Source organism: Gasterosteus aculeatus, chromosome 21 (genome assembly GCF_964276395.1).
Source record: "Gasterosteus aculeatus chromosome 21, fGasAcu3.hap1.1, whole genome shotgun sequence".
Lineage (NCBI taxonomy): Eukaryota > Metazoa > Chordata > Actinopteri > Perciformes > Gasterosteidae > Gasterosteus > Gasterosteus aculeatus.
The window spans coordinates 12,710,396-12,736,965 of NC_135708.1; the positions used below are offsets into that span (position 1 = coordinate 12,710,396).

The window sequence follows — 26,570 nt, forward strand, 5'->3', positions numbered from 1 at the left end:
TTGCTTTGGGGGTCTCCCTAAATCCCTCCTAAGCTGCGACTTCTTGCCAAAGTTTTTAGGCCGAGTTAGGAGCCGTCTGAGGTGTTCTCCGAGTGTTGGTGAGTAACACCCCCGGTGTATCTGCCGTGCCCTCATGTCTTAAAGGATCAACCAAACAAGCATATCTTCCCAACCGGTGTCCACCCGAGTGTTTTCTTGAGGTTGTGAGATATCCGCAGCTAAACTTGTGCCTCTCCTCCAGGACAGGGGAAGTGAATTGATGTTTGCTGATGGATTCTTCCCAGTGTTATTTTCTTTTGTGTGTTGTATATTTAAGTTATTTAGATATTTTAAGACTGAAAACGAGGAGCATATGGTTTTGCTTTCATGTTATTGCCAAACCAAACATTTCTTTCTGTTGCAGAGAAAATATGAATCATCAATAAGACAAACTTTGACAAAACTCATAACTTTTTTTTCCTTCTTTTTTTTCTAAATGGTATCCTCTCATCGCCGGCTCAAGCGCAGCCCTGTCTGATCTAATTTCATAGCAATATTAATAACAAATCAACTAACATAAAACAAAATTACAATATTATCAACTCAGGCCGAGGGTATTGAAGCTCATCTTGCACACTCCCCCTTGAAGTAAAAAACACCCAGAAAAATAAAGTTTGCTTAATGTTTGACTATTCATACCAAATGTATGCTTTGGATCAAAACACCGCAGATTTTCATTTTTTTTAAAGGAAAAACTTAAAACAAGCTCTGGATGTAAGCAAAAAGTCCCCTTTGGGACAACAAGCCTGTAATGGCTGACAGCCCAAAAGCTGGGTCTTTTTTAGAAAGATTAGATATTTTTCATCACAGAAAGGCTTCGAATCCCAGTGTGGGGGGGGTCCTTTCAACTGACTTCTAAAGAGACTTGGTGTCACAAGAAAGTGACACGGAGATGATTGGGGCCCTTGAGTTGCATTGACAACCATGGAGACCACCACTGACACACATCAAGGAACTTTACAAAATGCACAACAACGAATGGTATCGTTTTCTATATGAAGACTCGCGCATACTGTGAGACATGTAAGGGGGGGGGGGGGGGGAGGTATTCCTAATTTTTGTTTCACATTCTGGTCTGTCCTCCCAACCCCAATGGGAAATCATTAGTTCCAGCCTTCTAAATATGCACATGATTAATTATGCATCTTGTTATCACTGGCTAATCTGCATAGCACTCTCATCCCCATGTATAAAGTCCCTCTCATTACCACTCAGAAGGCCATCTCACAGGTGTGCAGAGTAAACATAAACACACAAACACGTTAATGAACGGGGCTGCGCGGTGCACGCACAAACACACCTGTTGAAAACGAGCACAAAGACAACAGCGTGCTCCCTCGAGTGTGAAGGGGAAACATGCGATGGAGACATGAAGAGTGGACACCAACCACGACGCAGACAAACCCGCTTGACAGAAGGTCCAGGCTTCCCTCCTGCACCGGTGGCCGGCGCCTCCGCGCCAACTCATTAAGAGCACAGCTGGCCGCGCGGCTTCGAGTGGGGAAAGACCGCAGGGTCGTCAAATTGGATTTCCATACAATGTTCAGGACTATAAAAAGGCTCACCATGGCATGCGTCTACAAGGTATGAAACTTGTCTAAACAACTGGATTGTATATAATGCATGTGGACAACTCAGTGGAGGTTGCTTCCACTGCAAACGCAGTCTTGCGCGTGCAGTATTGGCAACCAACGGGTGAGTTTAAACACTCGAACACTTAAAAATACATGCCGCCACCAACCTTTCTATCATGTTAAGTATCTTGGTTACTTTGGACAAATTTCAGAAGCTCCATGAGGGTCTAATGACAGAACCACTAATGCGAGTGCTGCAGCCCTGTCGTACGGGTCACAAACCTTTAAGTTTGCTTAGTTCCACTTGTTAAAAACACTGACTTACGAACATGAAACCTTAATTTGAATTAATTTAAATATGATTACCATAGTATTGTTCCATCACAATTTATGGAGAGCTTTTTAGATTTTATGTTGAACGAAATTCCTCTTTTTAATCTCTGGCTACAATTTTGTGAACAACACATTAAACATACGAGGGGAATCAGAATATGTATTTAGTTTTAGCCATAGCAACACAAAAACAGTCTTGAGGACCATTGTTTTCCTTCTTTATCCTCATCATAGGCACGTTGTATTAATCAGATTCAAGAAAGAAGAAGCGTTACTTTTAAAAAGACAGTTTTTGTTTGAATTCATTGTGCCGCAAAACAAGTTAATTCTTCTTTTTGGAAAATAAAGCGACAAAGAAAGACTAATTATTATCTTTAGAGATCCAATCGAATGTAGAAAGTGCAAACAAAGAGGCTCACTCAGGTTCCACTTCAGTCCAGTAGTGGTCGTTTGGCAGGCTCCGCCCACCGGGATGAGGCTGCACCAGCTACCCTCCAGACCCGTGTTCACCTCCAGCCTGTGACTGCCCTGCGGACACACAGGAAACGAATGACGGCTCGTCTGTGCACGTGTGCCCGAGCTGATGACAGGTGGCAACTGGGAGATAGGAAAAAAAAATTATGAAAAAAGAGAAAACAAATGTGGAGCAAGACTTTTGCAGACAACTCCATGAGAAACTGAGCTTCTCCACCCAGGGACCCAAACTCATTAAAATAAATGATTGCCCTTGTCAGTGCTGCAACCCATTTGCAGTTGCTGCCCACTCTTGCCATTTGGAATATTAGTTCATTTTACCCAGTGTCACAGGGGAGTCAAGACAAGTATTTTTAAACCGATACCCCATACTGACATCCAGTTTCTCTCTAGAAAAGCCGTATTAGTACAATCATGAATAGCTCACGTCAAGTTGACGTGGGCAGTGTGTTTCACAGCATTCATTCGATCATTATAGCTGGTAGAGAGTATTTATTGGCTATGGGGAAAGATGGTGGACTTTGATAGACTTTCACAAATCATTGGAAAATACCTGTCAGAGCATCACTGAGAGGAACTATAGAGATGAGGATAAAAAGGCTCACATTGTGCAAGTGCAAGGTAGTGTCAGTCTTTGCTCTGAATGTGCTGGTTATAATAAAACCCGATGCTAGAATGTGAAAAAGGTCAAAACAAAGTTTCTCTCCATTCAGAGGTTAGTCAAAGAACACCTCGGTCTAATTACAGCTCATACATAGGAATTTCTTAAGAAAATGTTGCAGCAGGAAACTGCCCGAAGTATTCAAATCCCTTTTAATAAGATGAAACATGTCAGACACCCGAGCAACAAAAAACAAAAAAAAAAAGCATTGATAACTCAAACTTACTATAGATTAACGATCTACTAACAATTTGACAGATACAGACATGGACAGCAGAGGCAGACTCACTCAATTAGGAGTTTGAAAACTTGAAAGTGTGACATGTATAAAGCAGCTTTTCCTTTGCCTGGCTTCTAAAAGCTGCAAAGCTAGAGGGAAGGAAAAGTGGAAGAAAGTCTAAGCGTCGGAGTGTTTGGTCTTGAAGAAACATCCCTGAGGTTGTTTTCTAAACCTAAACACAGTCTCTTTGTGTGTCAGGGAGTGAGAGCGTGTGAGAAACGGAAAGAACGGCACACCGATGCACAAACAGCTCACGATGACAATGTTCCTTTCTGGCTGTAGAGCTGGCTGCTAATTGCAATAGTGACATTTCGCCATAACACAGAGGAATGAGAATGGAGCTTTATGCGGAAAGTTTTAGTCAGAAAAAAAGTTGCTGTTTAGATGAATTTAATGCAGGGTTAGGAAATGAAAACTACAAATGTATGAGACACAGAAAACCATGTGATGAACTTTAGCGTGCACATTGATGAACAATATTTATGGGAAATATTTCAAAATCTGCAGGGCAAATAAAAAGGCAGGCATGTTAATAAGCATTAAATGAGAATTAGTTTGAGTAATATTCAAACAGGGTGAAGAAGTTCTCTCTGCTGACACACATTTGAGCTCATTGTTGAGTTTCAATGTGAATCTGTCCTACAGCTTTAGCAGCACTAGAAAACACGCTATTAAATGAAGGGTCATTTTAAAAATAGTTCAGCGAGTTTTTACATTTGCTACACTTGTTAATAATCAGAGCACATAAAATACAATCCAGGATCAATTCTTTAGCTCTTATTTGTGTATTTTAATGCCATGTGGATGCTAACTTGGGGCTGAATTAACACACCTCAGGTACGACACTTCATCACTTAAATCAGCTCCTGAACCGACATGTTTCCCCATTCAAAAGGGCATCAGGTAAACAAGCTCATGCATTTGAACGGGAGTGTGTGTGTGTGTGTGTGTGTCGCTTAGAGTGATTCACAGCACGCATTGGGCTGACACAGCACTGTGCATTGTTCGCCCCTCACAACTGAGAAGAGCCCTCTGAAGTATCTTCGGGGGATGCGACACTAACTCGGGTAAACGCCGCTACGCTCGCCCCTTGCGACAGGAGACTCGCACAAAGAAGCAGGTGAACTCTGTGCAACTTTTTGTTTCTTTTTATGTGGTTTCAAATTGAGTAAATTTAGCGTCACCCTGAGACCTATACTGATTAAAACGTCATCTTGTCGTGTAGGGACTCACGACTCGAGCCCGAAGCCCCCGCGCCATATTTTAATAAAAGACGTGAGACTTCTGCGAGGCCCTGAGCCATCTATAGAAAACGTATTCCCACAGATGGCACAATCACACTTTCTTTTACCTTTTGTTTCCCAGATGAGTAGTCAAACAGACACAGGCCTGTTTAAATCCTGTGATATGCACTGACGTACTCAGGAATGAAGAAGCATGCTACGATAAAGTAGCTTTACGCTTACACCAGCAGTCTCCTCCAGCGATGGAAGTCCCACAAAATGGACACAACTGGTCGTCTGTCTGTGATCTTAATCTGTTCAGTATTTGTTTGTGCTGGGCTGAGCACTGAACATGAACAACGGCGTACGTATTGATTGTTGCACCGTATCCTGAAGCCGAGCACGTAACCGGGGGCTGATTGCGTGGGCTGCTGAGGATGTTTGAGGAACGTTGTAAACACCCCAATTACAGATGTAACTGGAACAAATAGTACCGGGCCTCTCGAAGGTCGCGTTCACCTTCATGTACCGGCGTCTGCGTTCATCAGTCGCCCGGCGAATTGAAGCTGCGTTGACAAACGAGCTTAATTTACCCTCGCTGAAGTAAGATTAATTGGAGGTGTCGAGGTATGAAGCAGCAAATGACAACGCGCCTTTAGAATAATGACATGAAGTAGGGAGGGAGTGCATGATAGAAAGGTTTACTTAGTGTATTACAAGGTGTCATCAGGAAGTGTGACACTTCGTCCTGGAGATTCTGCAAATAAACAATATGAGGTTGGGTGGGGGGGGTGTGTGTCCCAAATGGTGCCACTTGTAAACTCAATCAACTGAGGAGCATGAGAAAGTGGCTGGCATTGAGGAAAAACAATTTGCAAGAATCAAAAGAAACTCTCTCTCTCTCTCTTGTGCACAACAGCAAATTGGGGCACCATGAGAGGGCTGAGAAGAGAGTATGTGTGTGTGTGTGTGTGTAGGTTGTTGAAGTGATTATTTAACAAAGAAACAAAGTGTTCAACACTCCAATCAAGGTGGAAGCAGTGAGGCCAAGCAAGGGAAACAAGGGCGAGAAAGGAAGATGAAGACAAGGACCGGGGGAGGGCGACGGGAAGCAGAAAGATATGTTGGTTTCGTAGACTTTATCTGGATGGGTCTTCATACACAGCCAATGGATGATCTAGAGCGGCGGTTCCCAAACTCAAGAATGCCGCGGCCCAATTTGAAATCTGAATATCTTTTGCGGCCCACCCAAACCTTTAATCACAACTCTGATCAAAACATAAACTAGGGATGATTAAATGAATTAGAATTTAACCGATTAAAAATGTATTAACCGTAACTGTATTAAATTATTTATTTATTGTAAATGACCTCTCGCGGCCCACCTGCAATACCTTCGGCCCAGACTTTGGGAATCGCTGATCTAGTGCTTGCGAGTGTACTTTTAATACGCAACTGAAAACCGTCATTAGAAGTGACATGATGATACAGCAGCTTTTCACCGTGTCATTTAATAACACACTCACTGGTCTGAGGAGGTGTACCAGGCTGCTCCCCTGTAAGATAAACAGGGGCAGTGGAGTCATGGACAGAGCGTGGTGGAGGGTCTCGACAGACGCCATGGTCTGGTCAAACCTGCCAGCAAGGCCGCCCAGTGTCACTATGGCATCCACCTGGAAAGACATACAGAGTATAATTAGACACAGAAAAATGCCACGGTTTGACTTACTGGACTGGTTGTCTGGAAGAAGGTTGTTGTTTGGTCTCAGCGAAGAAAAATGACAGAAGAAGTGGTTTCAGAAAAACAAAGAAAATGAAAACAAGACTTGAAACTTTTGTCCTGAATGCTTCTGTGTGGAAAAAGCCAAGGTATGTTTTGCTCTGATGAAGTGTGCAAAATAGATTCTCCATCAGGAATAATTTGGAAACTTATTATGGGAAAGTATGGTACATCACAACTAGAATCCTTCCAGCTCCTAGTGGTATACCTCTATCAACCGTTCCAGTTGGAGTTCACATCCATGTCTATGCAACAGGTCGTCATTTTATCCTGAAATCGGTGTGAAATTGTACATTTTAGCATATTGTGTATTTAGGTACAGCAGAAAATGTTGTAATCCCTTCCACCGTGAGTCCAAGTGGACGTATGTGTAAAATTGGAACAAAACTCTCCAAACATTTTGAAGACATCGGCCTCACGAGGATGGTGTGGACAGACTGCACAAAATAACCAAATTATTGGTTTTGGTATTTTCATGGAATCTGAATATGAACATTTTTGAATATTCCTAGCCTATTCATTAAACATAAAAAACTAGTACAGACACTTGATTAATAAAAGAAAGACACAGCAAGGACAGAGTGTTGAGAGAAAATTGAGATGGAAGACAGAAAAAAAGTGGTCTGTGGTAGATTCTAAAACAAATTTGGGCGTCATAAATGAGGATTAAATCAGTTTCTTGTGCCCAGGTAAACGGCAAATCAAGAAAACTACATTTATCGCTTAAATTAACGACATTTCCTGCATCCTTGTTCTTAGCTACGAGCCAGCAGTTCTCATACATACACTATTTACGTCCCTCAGCAGTTATAAAAAATAAAAAGCCCCTGAGCATCAGAGCTGACAGGCTTAGAAACAGTCCAGAGGGCAGAGACGCTGTCAGAGGCTCACTTCCATCACTCTGATGCAAGGTTTTCACACAATATATCAACAAGAAAATATTAGCAGAAATTAATTTTCTGATGCTGTGGTTGCAGCTTAGGATGCGGTAGACACCACAGGAAACATTATCGCCTGAAAATCTAAAAAAAATATATTTTTATCTCCCCTCTACAACTCCAACAATACCTCAATGTGTTCGGTATTAACCCAAGACGAAAGATCACGGTTTCCCCAACCGAGTCTATTGTTACTGACTTCCTGCCTCGGGCAACGGAGTTAAAACAAAACCAAGCGCTGAGAGATTGAGATTATTTCAACATCTGGCTGACGCCCCCGTATGCACACAGGCTCCACCTGAAGTGTAAACAACAACAACAAGACGGAGAGAAAGAGAGAGGTTATAAAGTATAACAAATGGAAATATCCCAGTCACAAACATCCCTGGAATTTGAAAAACAAATATTTAAAATGCGGTAAAAAACATCTGAAATTCACCATATTTAAAATGCATTGTAAACTATCCACGTGTTACACTAGACAAGTGGGAACATAAAAAATTAGCAAAAACATCCCATCTCAACCTGGTGTCCCAGACTTATTGATTTATTGTCAACACCATGAAAATAGCAACAACAAAAAAAAGACTATCGCCTGCGAGTCTCAGACACAAGCTCAATTATTCCAACAAGAGAGATAAATCTTCAAGTATTTACGGCACCAATGTGTCACCCACATGTGGCCCACTGATACAGCATATGCCACAGAGAAATACGCCTTATCAGACTTTAGCAAATAAGACGTCATAATATATTAAATAAACCATTTATTTATTCTGGACCAACATTTCAAAAGTGAATATATGGTTTTTCTTTTATAAATAGGATCTCCTATTTACAATTTCTTGGGCCCTTTTTTTCATAAACCAAACCATCTGCCAAATACATCTCCCACGTCCTTCCCACCTTTGTTATTTCTTGCTAATAACATTTCTTTCACACACAAAAGAACGCCCTGAAAGGAGAGAAAGAATGAGAGAGGAGCGGATGGATCCAACTAGAAGCGAGCGGCGTCGGCGCGGCGCATCCGTCGGTTCAAAAGGCGCCGTGGCCACGCGAGAGGAAGCCACAGCAGACAAAGCCGGAAGAGAAAAGGAGGACTGGAGAAAAGACGCTCAGTGTTTCAGTCTTTTGCTTCCACCACACCGTTTCATTGTCCGACCACGTCCATACTTTCACATTTTTGTGTGATCCTATTTCATGTTTGTTTACTAAAAAAAAAACAGGACAACAAAAACAAGCAGGGGACGGATAATCTCACAACTGAATGAAGAGAATCTAAACAAGCTGGCCCGACGGCTCCGTCCATGCAGTCTCCCGATTGGCCGCGGGACGCCAGAGCGAGCCAACGAGGCTCAGAGACCAACACAAAAAGTCGTATTCATTTATTGGAGATGGCGTGAACACAAACCAGAGAAAAGACCGAAAGAACTTCATGTCTGCGACGGTGCAGCAAGGAGAGAGAAGCTAACTGGGAGAGAGACAGACAAGCACACATTTTAACAAGTACATATAGACACTGCAGAAAGGCACAAGGAGACACACACACACACACACACACACACACATCCACCCACCATAATCCTCTGATACCATTATTCAGGTTGTCAACCAACAGAAAACAAGTTCATTCTCTAAAATCAACCCTCGGGGGCTAATAAGTTCAATCATAAACATAAACTGGAGCACAATGCCTATACATATAACTCCACATTAAATTGCTAAAGGGAACTAAAAAGGTAAAGAACAATGGAAATATCCAAGTAAACAATCAAAAGTCATCGTCAGCAATTCTTAATGGACACGAAAAAAAGGGATTTCCCGGTAGTTCAAAGGCAGAGGGAACATTAGCCGGCCCACGACAAAATTACATCTCATCTTTGAACCAAACAAGGCAAATGAATGAGAAAACACACAATGTGACAAACCGCGCTGTGACAGCATGCGTGCATACTGGATGAGATAACGTGCACTTCTCTGCGACCTTTTTATCAGCGTGGAGAGGTGAAGTGATTGGAGCAACACTCGGCATGGAGGCTGAAAATTATAACAGTGGCAGAAACACAGATAGAGAAAGAGTGTGACACACACACACACACACACACACACACACTCCCCTAATGAGGACCTTAGTTTTGACAATTACGGATATACTTTTTGTTCTATTAGCCTGCACTAATTTTCCTCACGTGATGCAAGTCTTCACTCGACGTTGTCAAGAGTGAAAATGGAAGGCGCCCGTCTGTGGATCAGACGTCCGTGTCGGGCTGTGCGCGGCACCGCGACGGCTGCCGGCTCCTCTTGCATTTTTTGGATGTCAATTTGTTAGTAAATGCTTTAAACTTTGAAAATATCACAACCAAAGTGGTTCATTTGAAACCTGGCCGGCCCTCGGTAACCCGATGCCTCTTCAAGTGTAGGTGTAAATGTGGCTCATATTGTTCCAGCGATATTTTTCCCACACTTATTTCTTCGGGGAATGTCAAGTGAGCGTTCTCTCCCTCCAGCAGGCTGTTTCATATTCACACACCCGCCCACACGCGCCCACTCGCACACACACACACAAATCTGGCCCCTGTCGACCACATTCCAACACGATTGACCTCTGAGCAGATGATCTTAAGTAACTGAGGGCCGAATTCCTGGCTTAAGGTGCTAATTTTGCAGAGGCCGAGTGAGAGGAGAGCTTTATTTGTTTAACACGGTGCAAAAAAGCAAACAAAGATATATTTTTAATAGCAGTAACATATCCTTTTAGAAATATGTATTCTTGTTAAAAACACTGTTTCAAAAGCGGCATCGTTATGCCGATGAAGTTACTGCTCCCGGGCCAAAAAATGACCCCCTCATTATGAAAATACATTAGGGCGTATTTGAGCTTAGCAGTCCAGCCAGCTGTTTTTTCCCCCCACTTCCAGTCGTTATGCTAAGTTAACCAATTACTTAGCATTAAAGAAATAAAATGTGAAGATTTTAAATCATACGTCTACCTGCAACTGTCGCCTCTGAATTTCGCCCACCATGATCGCGAGGCACTTGGTGAAGTCTGTTAGATCCTGGTCAGCGGTTTCTATCAGCTTGCAGCCCTACGCACAAAGAAAAAGGGAAACACACACATTCGGACAACACGGCAACATAATCAGATGGATGTACACATTCCCAGATAGCAAAACAAAAAGCCAACGAAGAGATAAGGCATAGGGGATAACAAAGCACGGAAAAACACAACGAGATAGAGAGAAGTATAAATCAGTGTTTAAGTCTTGTCTGGCTGTCGGTGGGCTGTGTCGCTGAATAATGTAGAGGTTCCAGTCAGTGGCCCCCAACTACAGCATCCAGGTAAACAACCATAGTCTGGGGTGGCCTATGTCTCCTTTTCGTGCGCGCACGCGCACACGCACGCACACACACACACACACACGTTCGCTGTGCTCTGTTTGATCCCATCCATCCTCACTCGCTCCCTCGCTCCCCCTCCTGCTTCCTCGTCTCTCTCCCTCCCGTTGGGGATGCTTTTCTGTTTTTCTCCCCTGCATTTATGCAGAATTATTCAGTTTGAAACTTTCCCATTGTTCTGCTGCTTAAGTATTACCACAAAAGTTGGTTTACTGTCAGGGGAAGAAAAAAAGGTGTTGCTCTTTATCTTTTAAAGGCAACACGTGTGATATTTGTGAGATGAGTAATATTTCAGACAGCTACAGAGAGAGGGGGAAATAGTGAGGAAAAGGGAGGGTGTTAACTCGTATTGTTGTGTGCGAGTATCTTTAGGTGTGATGGTGTGTGTGTGTGTGTGTGTGTGTGTGTGTGTGTGCGAGCACAGTGCATTGTGACCTGGGTGGGATCAGAGACATTTCCTCAAAAGGTTCTGGTTTGACATTTTGCTTGTCGTGAGAGTCCACTTAATAGAAGAATTACCACTTTATCTTCAGGACCCTGGATGGTTGAGTCTAGATTTGCCTACATCTTACGCAACTTGGGGTACAAGCAGGAGGCAAAGAAAATAATGCAGTCAGAAAGACTCTTAAACCCAGAAAATGTTTGTGTATAATTTAGATATTTTTACAATACATTATTTCTTATGTTAAAATGTGTTAAGTGTTAACACATCAATCCAAAAGTGATTCAACCCTCTCAGATATGTTGATCAAAGCACTGTATTTTCCTGAGAAGTAAGAAAAGAAAAATGTGTTGTCAGATATTATTTTCCCCCTAATTTCTACACGGGCAACTCATCTGAGGGGAATTTTCACAAGTACATCCAACAATTGCGTGGACCAGTAGCTGTGGTTAAAGTAGTTACAATGACATCCTTTACCTTTAAGTTGGAGATGCTCAAATGATCTGCAGAGCCACGAAAGGTGCTCGTGCCGCTAGCAGAGAGGCTCGAAACGCCCGCATGCCGCTGAGTCAGCAGCCAGTGAATTACACTTAAAATAGGACCACGGGCGGAGGTAGTTTTTGATGACCGGGTCTAAACGCACCTTGAGTGCACCGAGTCAACCTGCTTATTTACACCCACTCTGATCGTTCAGTCTGCATGTTCTTGTCCGTGCAGCTGCAACTCCTGGAGAGTCTCCAGCATACGGGCCATTAAACCCCAGTCATCTCTGAGTAGTCACTTATCCACTTGCCTGATGTCAACCCTGTAACCCTGCGTCACGCAAACACACACACACACACACACACACACACACACACACACACACACACACACACACACACACACACACACACACACACACACACACACACACACACACACACACACACACACACACACACACACACACATACACACACACACACACACACACACTGAGATAATAGTTCATGCTCTGCAGATATGCTCAGGGTTTAGATTGCTGAATCCAGTCACAGTTCAAAGGGTCATTTGGGAGAGAACATGTGCCTGAATTCAGGATTAAGGTTATTTGCCTTGCATCATTGAAAATACTCACTAAGACACCTCTGATAACAGAGCAGTGTATGTACCATTGATCATTTTACAAACACAGAGTTTAAAAGGAGCCTTTTATCTATTAGACTATTCTATTACAGCTCTGCTGATCCACTGGCAGCTACTTGTTTTGGTATTGTGAACTTCAACAAGTTCTTGTTTTTTCTTTTTGTTCATGTGTGTGTGTTTGTTCATGTTGTTGTGTTGCCACTGTTTGTACACGAGCAGATTTGTGTGCGCACGTTGTGTTCAACTCACCTTGTCTCCATAGAACGCTTTGACCTCGGCAGTAATGGAATCAAAATCCCCACTGATATAGTCAGGGAGAAAGCTGCATGTGAGGACAGAAAGAGAGGGTGAGTGACAGAGGGAGAGGGTTACGATTGCGAGCAGGACAGAGAGTATAAGGGGGAGATAGACGAGAGACGGGGAGAGGGGACATCGGGGCATGTGTCAGCTCTTTGATCTGTGCAGCGAGGGAGCGCCAGCCGCCGGGGGAAGACGAAGAGACGCAGAGACTGACAGGGTGATTCTCTGTGGCAGTGAGCGTGGCGCTGTCTCTCACACACACTCACACACACACACACACACACACACACACACACACACACACACACACACACACACACACACACACACACACACACACACACACACACACACACACACACACACACACACTCTGCAGGGATCGATGTGAAAGCACACACGTACACAACCACGTTCTGTCACACACAAACGCAACACCCACCCAAATAAACAGAGCATGATGTGCCTGGTGTTGGTCCGATATTGGCCTGTTCCATTACACTGACTGACTACATTCTCCAGTGGCGCTGCGGATGGGTTTGATTACCACAGGTCACAGAGCAATTTCAACTTATCAAACGCGCGATCAATCAACGCAGGATACTGGAAGGGTAAACGGTGAAATAAGGTGATACAAATAGTCTGTGTGTCTGTTTTTAGGAACAGGTCTATTCATCTGGACCACTGACATGGACGCTGTAATATCACAGAAAGTCCTGTTATATGTAAAGAGGTTAAAGGCTTATTTTATGTCTCCATAGATCAGTCTGCTGAAAGATGCTGATCACGGCAGTTTACACATTACTCAGATCACCCATGATTAACCCTCTATATCACTTAAGCTTTGTTTATTAGTGCATATTTCACCCATTTTAAACGATTAGTAAATACATTGATATAGCTGCGGTGTTTCTTAACTGTTGCCTGCTTATGTAAGGTCACTATGCCCATTTCTTTATACAACTGATTATGAGGTGACAAAAGAAAATGAAAAGGCAATATATTGGCTTGAAAGTGAATTCACCCAGTCGCAATTTTTTAGGACTCATAAAACCCAGAAAAGCCCCTCAGAAAACAAGCACAATGAATCCAAAAAACCCAAATTCCAAACTCCTAAAAAACCTAAAGAAATTCTATGCTAAAACATGCAATTAAGAGGATTTCAATGGAAAATGAAACCGGGCAGGACGTTTGGGAAAATACGTACATTCTGAATACAAATATCACGCCACATTTTATTCGTCCTCATGCGACTGTGTGCAGGCGGCCTGCGTTCCCAAAGTGCAGGAAATAACAGCGTCTCTAGAAAATATCAATGGAAACAACCCAAAATCTTCCAGGGACTACTGAGTGGAACATTCCTGCCAGAGAGACGGATAGCGCTCTGTTTATTCCATGTGTGTGTGTGTGTGTGAGAGAAGCAGGACCACGAAGAGATGCGGTTACCGTTATCTAGAGGCATTAAGAGGTCTGACATTACGATTTCATGGTTGGTTAGTTAGTGCATTTCTGTGTGTGTGTGTGTGTGTGTGTGTGTGTGTGTTCTCCCAGCAAGAGAGCGATGTTCCGGTCGGTTGAAGAAAGAGATACAGAAGGATTACCCCCCCCCCCACCACTCATTGTTCCTATTTACACCAAAAAGATACAGCAAGACAAACAGAACCGCAATTATATATGATCTACTGTCACGCACACAAACACACACACACGTAAAGTCGATCAAGCACAATGTTGCTACCTGAGCTGAACAATCTTGGTAAAAACATTGCAACAGTCCAAACGAACACATTCACATGCAAAAAAAAAAAATGTCTGACGCACGCGCACACACACACACACATGCACGCACGCACATGCACAAACATCTGCAAATAAGAAAGTACGCACGAGCACAATTCACCCGCGTCATAACGCAGGGCGTCACAACTGCATCTCCTTCTGAAATAACCTTCATGTGACAGATGGGACGAGACGTTGCACTGGGCCTGATCAAAGCGACACACACACACACACACACACACACACACACACACACACACACACACACACACACACACACCCGTTGTGACCTATGTGCACGACTCCATCGCCTCATGGTAATTGACCAGGCGAGGTTCTAAATTCAGTATTTGTGCCCGTGTGTGTTTGTGTGTCTGCGTGCTGTGCGTCTGACAGTCTTCACTTCCACATTAATATTAACTGACACTTTAATTTGGACGGGAAATAGAGCATTTTACCGCCACTTCGTCTGAGTGCCGGGGCTGCTGGGATGGCTCCGTGACCTTTGCCTGCGTTTGCTTGTGCGTTTGTCCATTAGCCTGCTTGTGTGTGTGTGTCCCTCCCTCGGCCCGCCGATCGACACATCTCCTCCCCGTGGCTCCTCAGGAACCTTCTTGCCAATCCTGTTTCATTTTCCTTCTGCATTACTTACTTTTGTATGTAACTGAGGCAATCTCCGTCAATCTAACCACCTTATACATCCTGTTTGTGTTTCACTCACATCAAGCCTGAGCGTTCAACCATACGACCGTTTAATCAGAACCCAAGGTGTTGTTTTGTGTCCTCGCATCTCACATCGCCTGCTGAATCGAGCGCCATGAACACGCTCTTCTCCCCCTTTTCTCGTCTTCGTCGGCACTCGAGAGGAGATGCAGCTCTGATTACTCTCATCCCTCCCGTCTCCCAATCAGAGGCGCGAGGCCGCTGAAGGGGAGGAGGGATTATTTTGGGTGACAAAATGAACGACGCATGAACGTCTGTGAAGCCCTTTGACACGTTCCGTGTGAAAAAAAAGAAAAGACTGATGAAATAAAATGCACAGACAAAATCTCACAGATTCTGACAAATGACGCGCGATTTCTGATAAGATGTAAACATTTGAAGACCTCAAATACGACAAATGTCAGCTGGTTTGGAAACTCTTAAAAGAAACAGCTGATTTCCGCGATGGTTGGACCCGTGCGCGACTGTGGCAACATGATGCCATTTGTGTTTGCAGTGACTCGATTTGTTCGTCAGTAATAACCAACTTTCATAATTACACTTGGGGGAGGGAGGGGGAATTCTAATAAGTCTCAATTGTTAGGACTCAACAGCAAACGTGTCGACAAACAAACAAAAAGCGACTTTTAAAAGGTGAGGGCCGGTTCCCAACGCTCGTCAAGCTCCACTCAGCAGGGCCATTTCCCACACAGCGCAGTAAAGTGGTAACACAGGGGGGACTTCCAACCCCACGTGGAGCAGAAAAGCGCGATAATATCTGGGGAAAATAAACAAAAGAGAAGAAAACAAGTGACAATAAAGAACAAATAATATAAAAGTCTATAATTGCTAACAGAAGAGACGCACTGCGGTAACTTTATATACAACGACTGTGAATGTGCAACAAAGAAAATAGCTCCTCAATAACGAAGCAGTGAGACTTTCGACTGCAGCATTTTTGCAGGGAGTGTTTTAAGAGTTTGATACATGTGAACCCTTATCAGGTTTATTCTAAACAGGCATCCGCCTCAGACATCTTTGCTGACCCTCACTGCTCACCAAATTCAATTCATCATCACACATGTCTGTCAGGCGAGTTTGAAGGATAAAAAGGTACGAGATAGGAAATGAGGAAATACGACATGAAAGACAAATAAAGAGTGTGTCTGTCGGAGATATCTCTTATCTCCCCATTAGGTCTTGTGAAATCTGTCGTCTTGCACCGGACAGCTTCGTTTCAAAACAGAGATGCATACACAGTCATAATGCGACACTGCTGTGCACATGCTTAGCCAGCAGCATGACCTCTGCTAGTGGACAATGCCGCCGCCCCCCCCCCCCCCCCCCAACCCTACTGACCTCCTTTCATCCATCTCTTGACCTCTTATTCTCTCTGAGGTTTTGATTAGATGCACGAATTAAACCAATAGCTCTAAATTGAATGAAAAAAAGAGAAGAGGAAAGAATGCCTCAAACCATGACGATGTGTCATATAAAATAAGTAAGTGCACTATAGAACCTCGCTATAGTGCGCAGGAGTCACAGCACTAACTGGATCTGGCTTTTTGCTGAGCGGTTACCAGCTGATCAGTCTGCCAACCTCAAACTAGAGCTAAAGTCTCTAATTACAAAGTGCAGCACATAGATATTTTCCCATGCATGCCATGGGAAAATATCTATGTGCTTATGAATAGTGCTTCGCGTCTGGTGTCAACAGATGAAAAAAAGAAAACAGATTAGATGGAAAGACAAAAGTAAAAGCCATTAAATCTAGCGAGACAAAGCATGATCGGATGAGCAACCGTCATTCAGGTATAATAATGGGACTTTGAGCAATTTCCCGCAACCATGTCATCGAAAAAAAGAGCAAACGAAGGGCAAAGATTTGTCAGAACCGAGCAACTACTCAAACAGATCACGTGCGTACGCATCCGCCATGTACTGTACATCATCAGAGAACACGTCACAGCTCAAAGGACACCAGCGACGGGAGCGTTTATCAAAAGGCAACTCAAACAGAAGGAAAAATGATAACGTGGCGTTTTTGAGACACTTTGAGGAAAAAAAAAAAGAAGATGGATGAAGATGGGTGAATGAATGGATTCAAGGTCTGTCTGGATTCTATATGAACATTTAAATATTCACCATTTAACTAACTAATAACTCCCGCAAGGTAACGTTGAATCCTTGATGACAGTCATCAGGAGAGACAGGAAGCCTCGACCTGAAGTAACATCCTCCTCCTCCTCCTCCTCCTCCTCATCCTCAATGACTACTATTAAGGCTGTTTGGACAGAAAATGACATGGCGGCTGTCTTTTAACCATCCACCCACTTTGTCCCCGCGGCAGAGCCGGACGCCGCAGACCGCAAACTTGTATCCACGCGGTTCATTTCTCATCCGCATTCACCCACATCTTCCTGTGGAAATACACATTCGAAGGTCATTGAAAGGCCATCTCTTTTTCAGGCAGCGGCGATGGGGGAGGGGGTTGGGTTGCCTTAATTTGCATTTCAAAGAAAACCTGTAAAAATAAAATGTAACGCTACATATGTTAAATTCGGGTTTGTCCTCCACAAAGCCAACTTCAGGCCCGGTTTCCCTTGCGGGATAAATTAAATGGCTCAATTCTCCTCAACAGATCGAACTTAAATCTCCAGCAGCATAATGTCAGCGCACGTTGACAATTTGGGCAGCATTGAAGTTTTGGGGGGGGGGGGGGGGGGAGAATTCCTTACTCACTGCTATGCATGTATCTGACAAACAAAATCTTTGAACTATTATATCTGCTGCTGTACTCCCATCCTCAAACACAGAAACAGGCAGACGCACCATAACACACACGGACTCACGCGCAGGCACGACCTCTTCATCTTGCTTCTAGCACAACATTTATCCAGCAGTTGTGTGGTTTGTTTTTCTCGTCCTGCACGTCTCTGCTTACAGCCTCCGTTTGGTTACGCACTGCTGTTGTCTAGGCCTTTGCAGGGTTTTCACAGAGCGCGGCTTTGATCGATCACTTGCGTCTCCCCTCCTCTGTAGTCCATTACTTGTGGTAATGCGAGGTTAAATACATCCAAACCTGATGTGCGTTCCCCCATCCATAAACATTATCCTTATGTTTTTTTTCCCCCTTCATTGCGGATTCTCTCTCTCTCCCTCCCTCCCTCCCTCCCGCCACCGTTTAATGTAGAACTTTTTGTTTGGGTCGGGAGCAACGGGGCTGTGAGGGCGGCCTGGCTGACAGCTCCGCTGCACAGGCCGCTGACAGGTTCTCAGGGCCGGAGGGTCAGAGAACGAACACGCAGTGCAACACGAGCACACTCGGCCAGCACGACAAACAAGCTCAAACTCATGCACTGTGACGGAGAAACATCACTAGGAAAAGGAATATGTGTACAAAACCAAAATGAATGCACTAGTGAGGACCTCATCTCCACCAAGTACTTTAAATCTCTCTAATGTGGAATTATTGTAGTTCTAAATTAAACTGTGAGGCTTCTTTTCCATCCCGAAGCATCAGTTAGATTAGAATTAGAGAATAATCGCAGTTGATTGAGCGTTGCATATTGTGTAATTACAAAATGAGTCTACCTCCGCTTGTTTATGATTTGGATCGGCTGACATCCATCCTCCAAGCGGATGGATACGATTTACAATGAATCCGAAAAACTGTGGGCTGTTCCCTCAAGTGGTGTTGTTACAACACGACTTTAACAACAAGTTTGACTCCGGAAACACAATATGATAAGAAAGCTTGATTAATGGTCCCAAAGCCAAATAGATGTGCTAATCTGCTCCGTCCACTTAAAAGTTCAGCTTTGAACTCATGAAGTCACAAGTCGGCCCTCTGTGAATGGGCTTAAATGAAGTCCCTGTGCAAATATGTCCTCACCTCCGGTGTGTCTGACTTAAACCGGCTGTCACCGCAGTACAACACAAACACACACACGCAAACACACCACGTCGCATTCACAACCCGCGCTTAGACTCGGCGTGTGAAAAGCCTCAACACTTAAGGGACGCGGCGAAGCGCCGATCCATCTGCCTCCCAACAGCAGTCTTCCATTAGCCGCACACATACTAGTAGTATATGTTGTGTGTGTGTGTGTAACATGTAGTACTTAAGCAGAAACACACACACACAACAATATTGGAAAAAAACATCATCAGAAAAAAAACATCAGCTGCGTGCACAGAGGACAGAAAGAAAGAAAACGCTAACCTGTGCAGAACATTTGCGCACTCACCTGTCTCTATCTCCAGCGGTGCTGCTGTAAAGGTGATTGGCAGCTCCATCGGCACACGCCCTCAAGAGTGCTGCACACAGACAGACAGACACTTTAGCCCGCGACACTAAAGGCAAACCATTTTATCTGGATTTCAAACCTCACATTCACCGGCGACACATTTCTGCACAAGTCACCCAGTTCATACCGGTTCCACAACAAACCAGTCTCCACAGATGTGGGCTTGTGATGGGTGTTTTTCGCTGTGCTTTGGGATGTTTCCAGAGTCTAAGTGGACTAATCCAGTCTCACTGCATGCATGGAACACCATATAGAGAGAGAGAGAGAGAGAATAGAATCCCAGCAATACATCAGAATTGAGCAGTGCTTGCGGCGTGAACGGAGAGACGGATGAATGTTCTTCTGACTTGAGAGCTTCTGAACACACAATAAATGATTCATAGAAAAAGGAAAATTTAACAATAGAAAATTTAAACAGCTTTTGTTGAACAAAAAACCTTGGTATCACTGCAGGTTAGTTTTAAAAGAAAAAATAATAAATGACACGCAGCAACTACATTGAATTTGACCCTGTAAAAGGCCGAGTAAGTGGAAGAGCACTTATCTTTTTTTTTGATTTTAGAAACATTCAAATGAGGTGGTTATTTGATGTTCTTAAAATGGTATTCAAGTCGCACTAAATCAGATGCAAACTATTTGCAAATGTATGCTCTTTCAAGGCCGCTGCTCTATTCAAAATGAACAGGCAGCCTATTTTTTTTTAAGGGTTTGGGGCTCTTGTGTTACACACGGGGGGGAAACACTTCAAAGTGTCGGCTGTCCTTTTCTACACCGGAAGCCCGCAGCGGAGAGGCGACGGGCCACTGGTGTACAAAAGATGCCCGTCTCATCTGCCTTCTTTCCTCAAAACGTTTCCATTGTGCACGTGTCACTTGTTTGTTTTACAACACAAAAAAACAATTATACGGTTCATTGATACGATGAGATTGTACTGTGAGCAGTGCCAGCAAGAACACATTCCTGGAAGGAACACCTCCTTTTGGTCCTTCCCGTTCCTTCCCTTTTTAAATGATTGTATTTATTAACGGGAGACGCAACATGTATGACAAGAGGGAACTAAATACAGAGCTCGCACTTAAATAATCACCAGGACCTTGCAAACGGAAACGGGTTCATGCACATCACATACGTGCATCTACAAAGCCGCACAGGCTGACACAAACACTTAGGTAGACGCGATTAGCAGAGATAAAAGGAGTTTGGAGAGGAGGGGGGGGGGGGGTCTAATCTAAATTTCCTTGTCTGAAGTGCTAAAAAAAGTGTGAAAATGCAGACAAATCTGCAATGATGTAAATAAGACACTCAAGGCAGAGCTTTATTCATAACCCTCACCACCTGCTGTTTGGATTGGAATGTAAATGACTCATTATCTCTGACGCAGTGCAAAGGCTGAGAAACTTTTCAAACAGAGAAACTCTTCTTTAAGCCTGCTGGTGCCCGACTGCGAAGATATCAGTCATTATCTGTGTGTACCCGCGAACACACGCACACACACACACACAAACAAAGTCATTTTCAGACTTAAGGCTCTAGTATAGCATACTTCTGTCAATCATTTACTCAGCTCTGTTTAAATGCATGCCATTAAAACACACACAACTCCAGTAAAATCTGAAAAGATGATTCTACCAAAAAGTGCAGCTTTCATGATAAACAACCTTAAAAAAATTGTCCCATCATATGCATTTTCTCACCATACTGTCGCCTTTAATCCATCAGTAATCTTTCTTTTGGTGGAGTAAAAAGGGCCGTCAGGCAATCACGATCTGCATTATTTCATAGGAGAATTCTCCTTTAAAAGTGAGGTCCCTTCCGGCTCGAAAGCAGAACCTCATAAATATCAATGAATGTTTTTTTTCTTCAATATCTTGTTTACACCTCTTTGGAGATCATTTCACACTGTAATTTATCATTACATTTACTTTATGCAAGGCTTTTCTCACAGTGCGGCCTCCCTCCCTCTGCGGACATAAAAAAACGCCTCTGCTAATGTCAGACGAATGACATGATAAGTTTATAAATTACATTTGCCTCATTAAGCTTCAGAAAGTCTTCTAGCGGTGGCGCTGCATCATACAGCAAAGGTCACAGACTTAATAAGAGAAACTGTTTTAAAGTTTTGTTCATTCTTGGTGTTGCTAAAAAAAAAAAACTAAAAAAAAAGGCTTTGGGTGTATTTTTTCTCTCCTTCACTTCTTTCCTTCCTCATTACAACACCTGGAAGCAAGATTTTGTTTTTCTATTTAATCCTGCATTGTCACATCCATGTGGTGAGTTAGCTGCAGGGGCAGTAGGTTGTTTTCAGTCACCCATATTTGAGCTTTAGCGCATAAATACCAAACCCCTTGAAGACTAGGATTGAGTTGCTCATTCACTTTGTGCACTGGTAAAATCAATACTGTACATTCCTACGATGTTAAGATTAAGAATGTAGTAGTAAAAAAGGGATGCGATTTGGAATGGGAAAGAATACAGCAGCAAGCAGTTAATGAAAGCTTTTGCATTGGAAAGAAACAAACGGAAAGGGAAGATTGGATTTAAAAAGTCTATTTAATGAAGGAAGGCAAGTTGTTGGATAGGTCAGGGAATGAAGAATTGGCTCGGGGTGATAATTCACATGACATTTTGAGTGATTTACACCGAGAGCCAAAGTTTAATGAGAAAGACGTTGCGACGTCCTTCACTTTGTTGCCGACGCGGGGGCCCCGGTTGGATCCGGGGCCGGATGGTGTGTACTCTCCGCTCACCGCGAGGGACTTCGGCCATTATGAAAAGGTTAAGGCTGCGATACCGAAAAGGTGGACGACGGGAGAAAAAGGGGAGATAAGTCACATCTCGAGTTTGCCCGTAATATGACGACCCAATTCGGGAGCTGCTGTCGGTAGACAGAATGTGCCTGCTGGGGATTTCTACGAGCCGCTATGGTGACCGCGGTGTCAAGGAAGTCTGACAAAATGTGTCATTTCTGCAATGAGAGGGGTCAACGGGGAAGAGATAAGCACAAAGGAGCGCATGTGAAACCAGCCGCTTTAGCTGCGGCAGTTTTCTAGTCTGGACATTTCTGATAAATTGAGCGAGCTGCCATCTGTCACGGTGAAGGCCGACTTTTAGTTTGTATTTGGCTTTTATGACAGAAGTACACGTGTCTGCAGTGGGTACCATAATACGTGACACCGGAGCGGAGTCCTTCATCCTATCCCGGCGTCGTCAGGTTCCTTTATTCCTGTTTTACGGGTAAATAAAAGTATATTTTTCCTCAAACCCCTCGTGTGTTTTCCGCTATTTGCTACTGTCTCAGAGCCGGACCACAACAGTGACAAATAGTAGTGCGCTTCTTCTATTGTTCCCATTGGTCTCAATTCACACAAAACGGGTCAAGCTTATTCAAAAGCTTATGTTGGAAAGGAGACCGATAGAGCCTCCGTCTCTACAGATCCCTCAACATTAAAGTTGTCTCCATCACAGTGGCAAAAAAGTGAAATGAACATGACAATGGTGATCTGTATACACACACAACTGGCATTCCCTGTATCGAGTGCAGCATTGTGAGATTGCCAGCTGAAACAACTGCGTCTTCTCCTTTCTCCTCGGACCACACGAGTTTAACGAAGAAGCTCGACAAAAAAAAAAAAGAATCACGCAGAGGCCCAAAGCTGCCTCAAGAACTCTGGCGGCGGCATTATGAGCCGAGCGAGGGCGGCGGCACCAGTGAGTGGAGATGACCTTGTAAATTAACCAGCCATAATAATCCCTCCCTGCGGGCTGCAAAACCAACTCCTCCTGCCACTCAATGGGCTGGATGACAGATAAGCAGGCCTGGAGATAATGCACACACACACACACACACATACGCACACGCACACAGCACTAAAGCTGTCATTACACACACTTTCCCTCTTGAGTCTGATGCAGGAAAGATGCATGTTCAACACACACACACAGCTGTGGGGTGCACGCTTTAGCAGCCCAGTATTGATGAGGTTGGCGGTGAGGATTAATACCCGTCAGGTTAGGGGTTTAGCGCTGTACAGGAGAGGGCAAACGGTCACAGAGGGCGCTGAGAAGATTATGATCCCTTTCTCTGCTCTCTCACCCACGCCTCAAATGTGATTGATTTCCGGCACAAATATGCCTCATTTTATTTTTCTCTAGCGTCACTTTCCCAGTCCGGATTCCTGCCCTTTGTTATTCCAGAGGGCAAATCTTTCACCGGCTCTTCTCTTTTCCTTTCCAGCTGTACGGGAATCCGCTTTGTCTGGGAGGCTTTCTGACGATCTCCAACCATTAACCCTCACTAACAGCTTCTCTCCCGAAGTGCCCGTTCGGCGCCGTCTGACACGTGTTCTTGGAAGCTGAAGTGTTTGCGTGTTTGTGCGTGTTTGACGCATCTGCGCACTGCAGACAAATCACTCGACCGGCCTCGATTGCACGGCTCATACTCCACCGGCTGATGGGCGACGCTCACAAACTTCAACTTCGGAAAGCTGCTCCACATCAACAAATGACGAAAATCAGGCACCGGCGCTGTGCTGTTCCCTCGGGGTGTGTGTGTGTGTGTGTGTGTGTGTGTGTGTGTGTGTGTGTGTGGAGGGAGAGACACCTTCACTGATTGCTCTATTGATTTGCTCGTTTTGTGTTGTTACACCAAAACAAGTGAAGGATCTGTAAGAAGGTAAACGGGAGACTGATTTGACTGAATGAAAAAGTGAGTGGGTGACCGACTTCACGAGCGGGTGGGCGGGCGGAAGGACTCGATGAGGATGAGGGAGAGGGTGCGGGAGTGAGATAAGCAGCTCGATCCCGCCGCACAACATCCCACTCGGCACGTCTAAATGAGCTCCCCCTTTGATCAGCGCTGCGCTCTCCCAGCCGGCATCGCTCCTGCTGCTCCCTGCTGCTCCCTGCTGCTCTGCCTCTCCCACGGGTGGCGACTTGGGGGGGACCCAGGGGCGGCACATCAGAGAAGCCGAGAGTGCAGCGTCGTCTGTAGAAGGTGGAGACCCTGGCTGCGGCGCCTCCAGGTGAGCAGCCATCTGGAGAGTGACACGCGCAGCCACGCGCACACCCCGACAAACTCCCGTAAACAACATTAAAAACACATGGCATCTCGAGTGAGGAATGATGCATTGGCTGAAAGCGCGTTAAGCATCGCGCTGAAGGAGATCGGCCGTCAACGCATCGCCCTGTCAAGACCTCGGGTCACTGCAGAGAGAAGAAGGCTCAAGAAAGCTCCCTAAATCCTGAAAAACACACCACAGCACTGCTGCAGCCAACGTCTCTCTGAAACTTTAGGTGCAAATGCCACAGGAAGTTATCGAGCTGCTTCGCGCTGTTTTTCTACCTCACAGTGGTCACACAGTGCTGTATTGACTGGGGTAAGACTTCAGAACAGACGTGAACCCCCCCCCAAATAACTACAACAGAAGGAATATCAATGGCTCCACAATGTAATCAAATACAATATGTGAGTCTAACTGCATTACTGCGTTAGACTCACATACTGTATTTGAAAACAATGCTATTAAATGACAGAAATCAATCTCCAATCTCAATGGGGCATAAGAAAAAAAAATCTATTATCGGTCTAATATCGCCATTTATGGTAGAAATGAATCATTTAAGAGGGATATTGAAATACTGTCTTCAATTTAAATATTATTAACATTAAAAAAAGAGTGTTGAAATACATTTCAAAAGGGTTTCATCCCTGGATGCACACTGAAGGACTGTAAATTTAATATGCCAACATCTTCTTCCTTTGAATTCTATATTTTCTTTATATTCTTGATAAATTAACAATCGAAAGGGTCTTTATTTGCCTTCAGACATACTTTGTTTCCTTACCGTCCTTCCTGATTGCATAAATCCACGTATAACACTTTTTATTGTTTGCCCACAGGTTTTGTTGTTCACACCCAGCGATCCAGGCCACTTCTCTCCACTAACCCTGTTCACTAAGCTCCGCTCCTTAGCAGTTCACCAGATTTAAAATAAAAAGTGGTAGGACACAGACACGGACGATTTCACACACACACACACACACACACACACACACACACACACACACACACACACACACACACACACACACACACACACACACACACACACACACACACACACACACACACACACTCTCATCTCACAAGCGACCCCTCAGGGAGTCTGCAGCTCTATTCCCCTTCAAAAACCTACTTTCCCCCTTTTAACGATGAGCCTTTGGAGCACCAGTCTCCGTTGTAATATTTACACCCTTTGAGTTATTGACTAGAGGAAAAACAGCGTTTTTTTGCATCGACCACGTCGCTCCCCCGCTGGCCGGAGTGGACACTTAGCGACGCGGTCCGTGTTCACGTAATTTACCGAGCAACCAATTAGCGGTAATGAATAGAGGCACACTTGGATGAATCCGAAGGGACGATATTCTTGTTACATTCGGTGACTTGGAACGAGAGAGAAAAATGTGAGTGTTGGGGCCGCTGAAAGAACGGCCTCCTGAGGAATGAATACCGAGCTTTCACGCTATTCAGCTATTCAGTCTCATTCCAGGTACGCGTGTTAAGTTGACCTTGCCTTAACTGACGTTTCAGATACAACACTCTTCAAAGTATTTAATCACGATAATAAAAAGAGTCTCAGGGGCAACGAAATCATGCTGAATATTCCAACTGTGAGCCAACTGTTATGAATTGTAATATAAATGGTCTACATCCTACAGCCACGGGAGTTAGAAAACCAAAAGATGGCAAAAGAATTATGTCATCTTAAACTTAATTAAAACACATCTCACAAGAAATGTGGGCAGAGGGCAGAAAGGGGGCATTTTCAATGGCATGGCAGTAATTATGATATTGCACAGTGGAGACTACACAGGCCAGAGAGCACGGCCCCTCAAAAAAACAGCAGGGGAATAAATGCCTGCCGCAACTCAATGAAGATGAGATCCAAGCAATATTAAAGAGGCTCGTGTGAGATTTACCTTTTCTCCAGAGAATGTGCAGGTAGTCTTTATTTAGAGGCTGGTTCAGAATAATCAGACAGATCCTCTGCGTGCCTGCACAAGAAAATAGGGGGGGGGGAAGGAGAGCGATATAAGTGAAAAACGACAATCAATAGTCAGACACCACAGCGGCGATGAAACACGCGACGGCCGCATTGCAGAAACACGTCGTCGTTTGCTTGTCTGCAGAAATAAAATAAGAATGCCGGCT

General features: G+C 44.2%; 1 protein-coding gene across 7 annotated transcripts in view; it reads right to left on the minus strand.

Annotated features, from left to right (window-relative positions):
• tpk1 (thiamin pyrophosphokinase 1) overlaps positions 1-26,570 on the minus strand; it is a 50,210-nt gene that overhangs the window by 17,729 nt on the left and 5,911 nt on the right. For 4 of the 7 annotated variants that reach the window (XM_040166979.2, XM_078095813.1, XM_078095814.1 and 1 more), the window contains 6 exons: positions 26,339-26,413; positions 19,300-19,369; positions 12,518-12,590; positions 10,293-10,388; positions 6,111-6,257; positions 2,366-2,474 (listed from right to left, as the gene is read on the minus strand). In XM_040166979.2, the coding sequence (XP_040022913.2) occupies positions 2,366-2,474; positions 6,111-6,257; positions 10,293-10,388; positions 12,518-12,590; positions 19,300-19,369; positions 26,339-26,413 (570 nt within the window). The remainder of the gene's footprint in view (positions 1-2,365; positions 2,475-6,110; positions 6,258-10,292; positions 10,389-12,517; positions 12,591-19,299; positions 19,370-26,338; positions 26,414-26,570) is intronic. The other 3 variants (XM_078095816.1, XM_078095817.1, XM_078095815.1) reach the window with 1 other exon arrangement.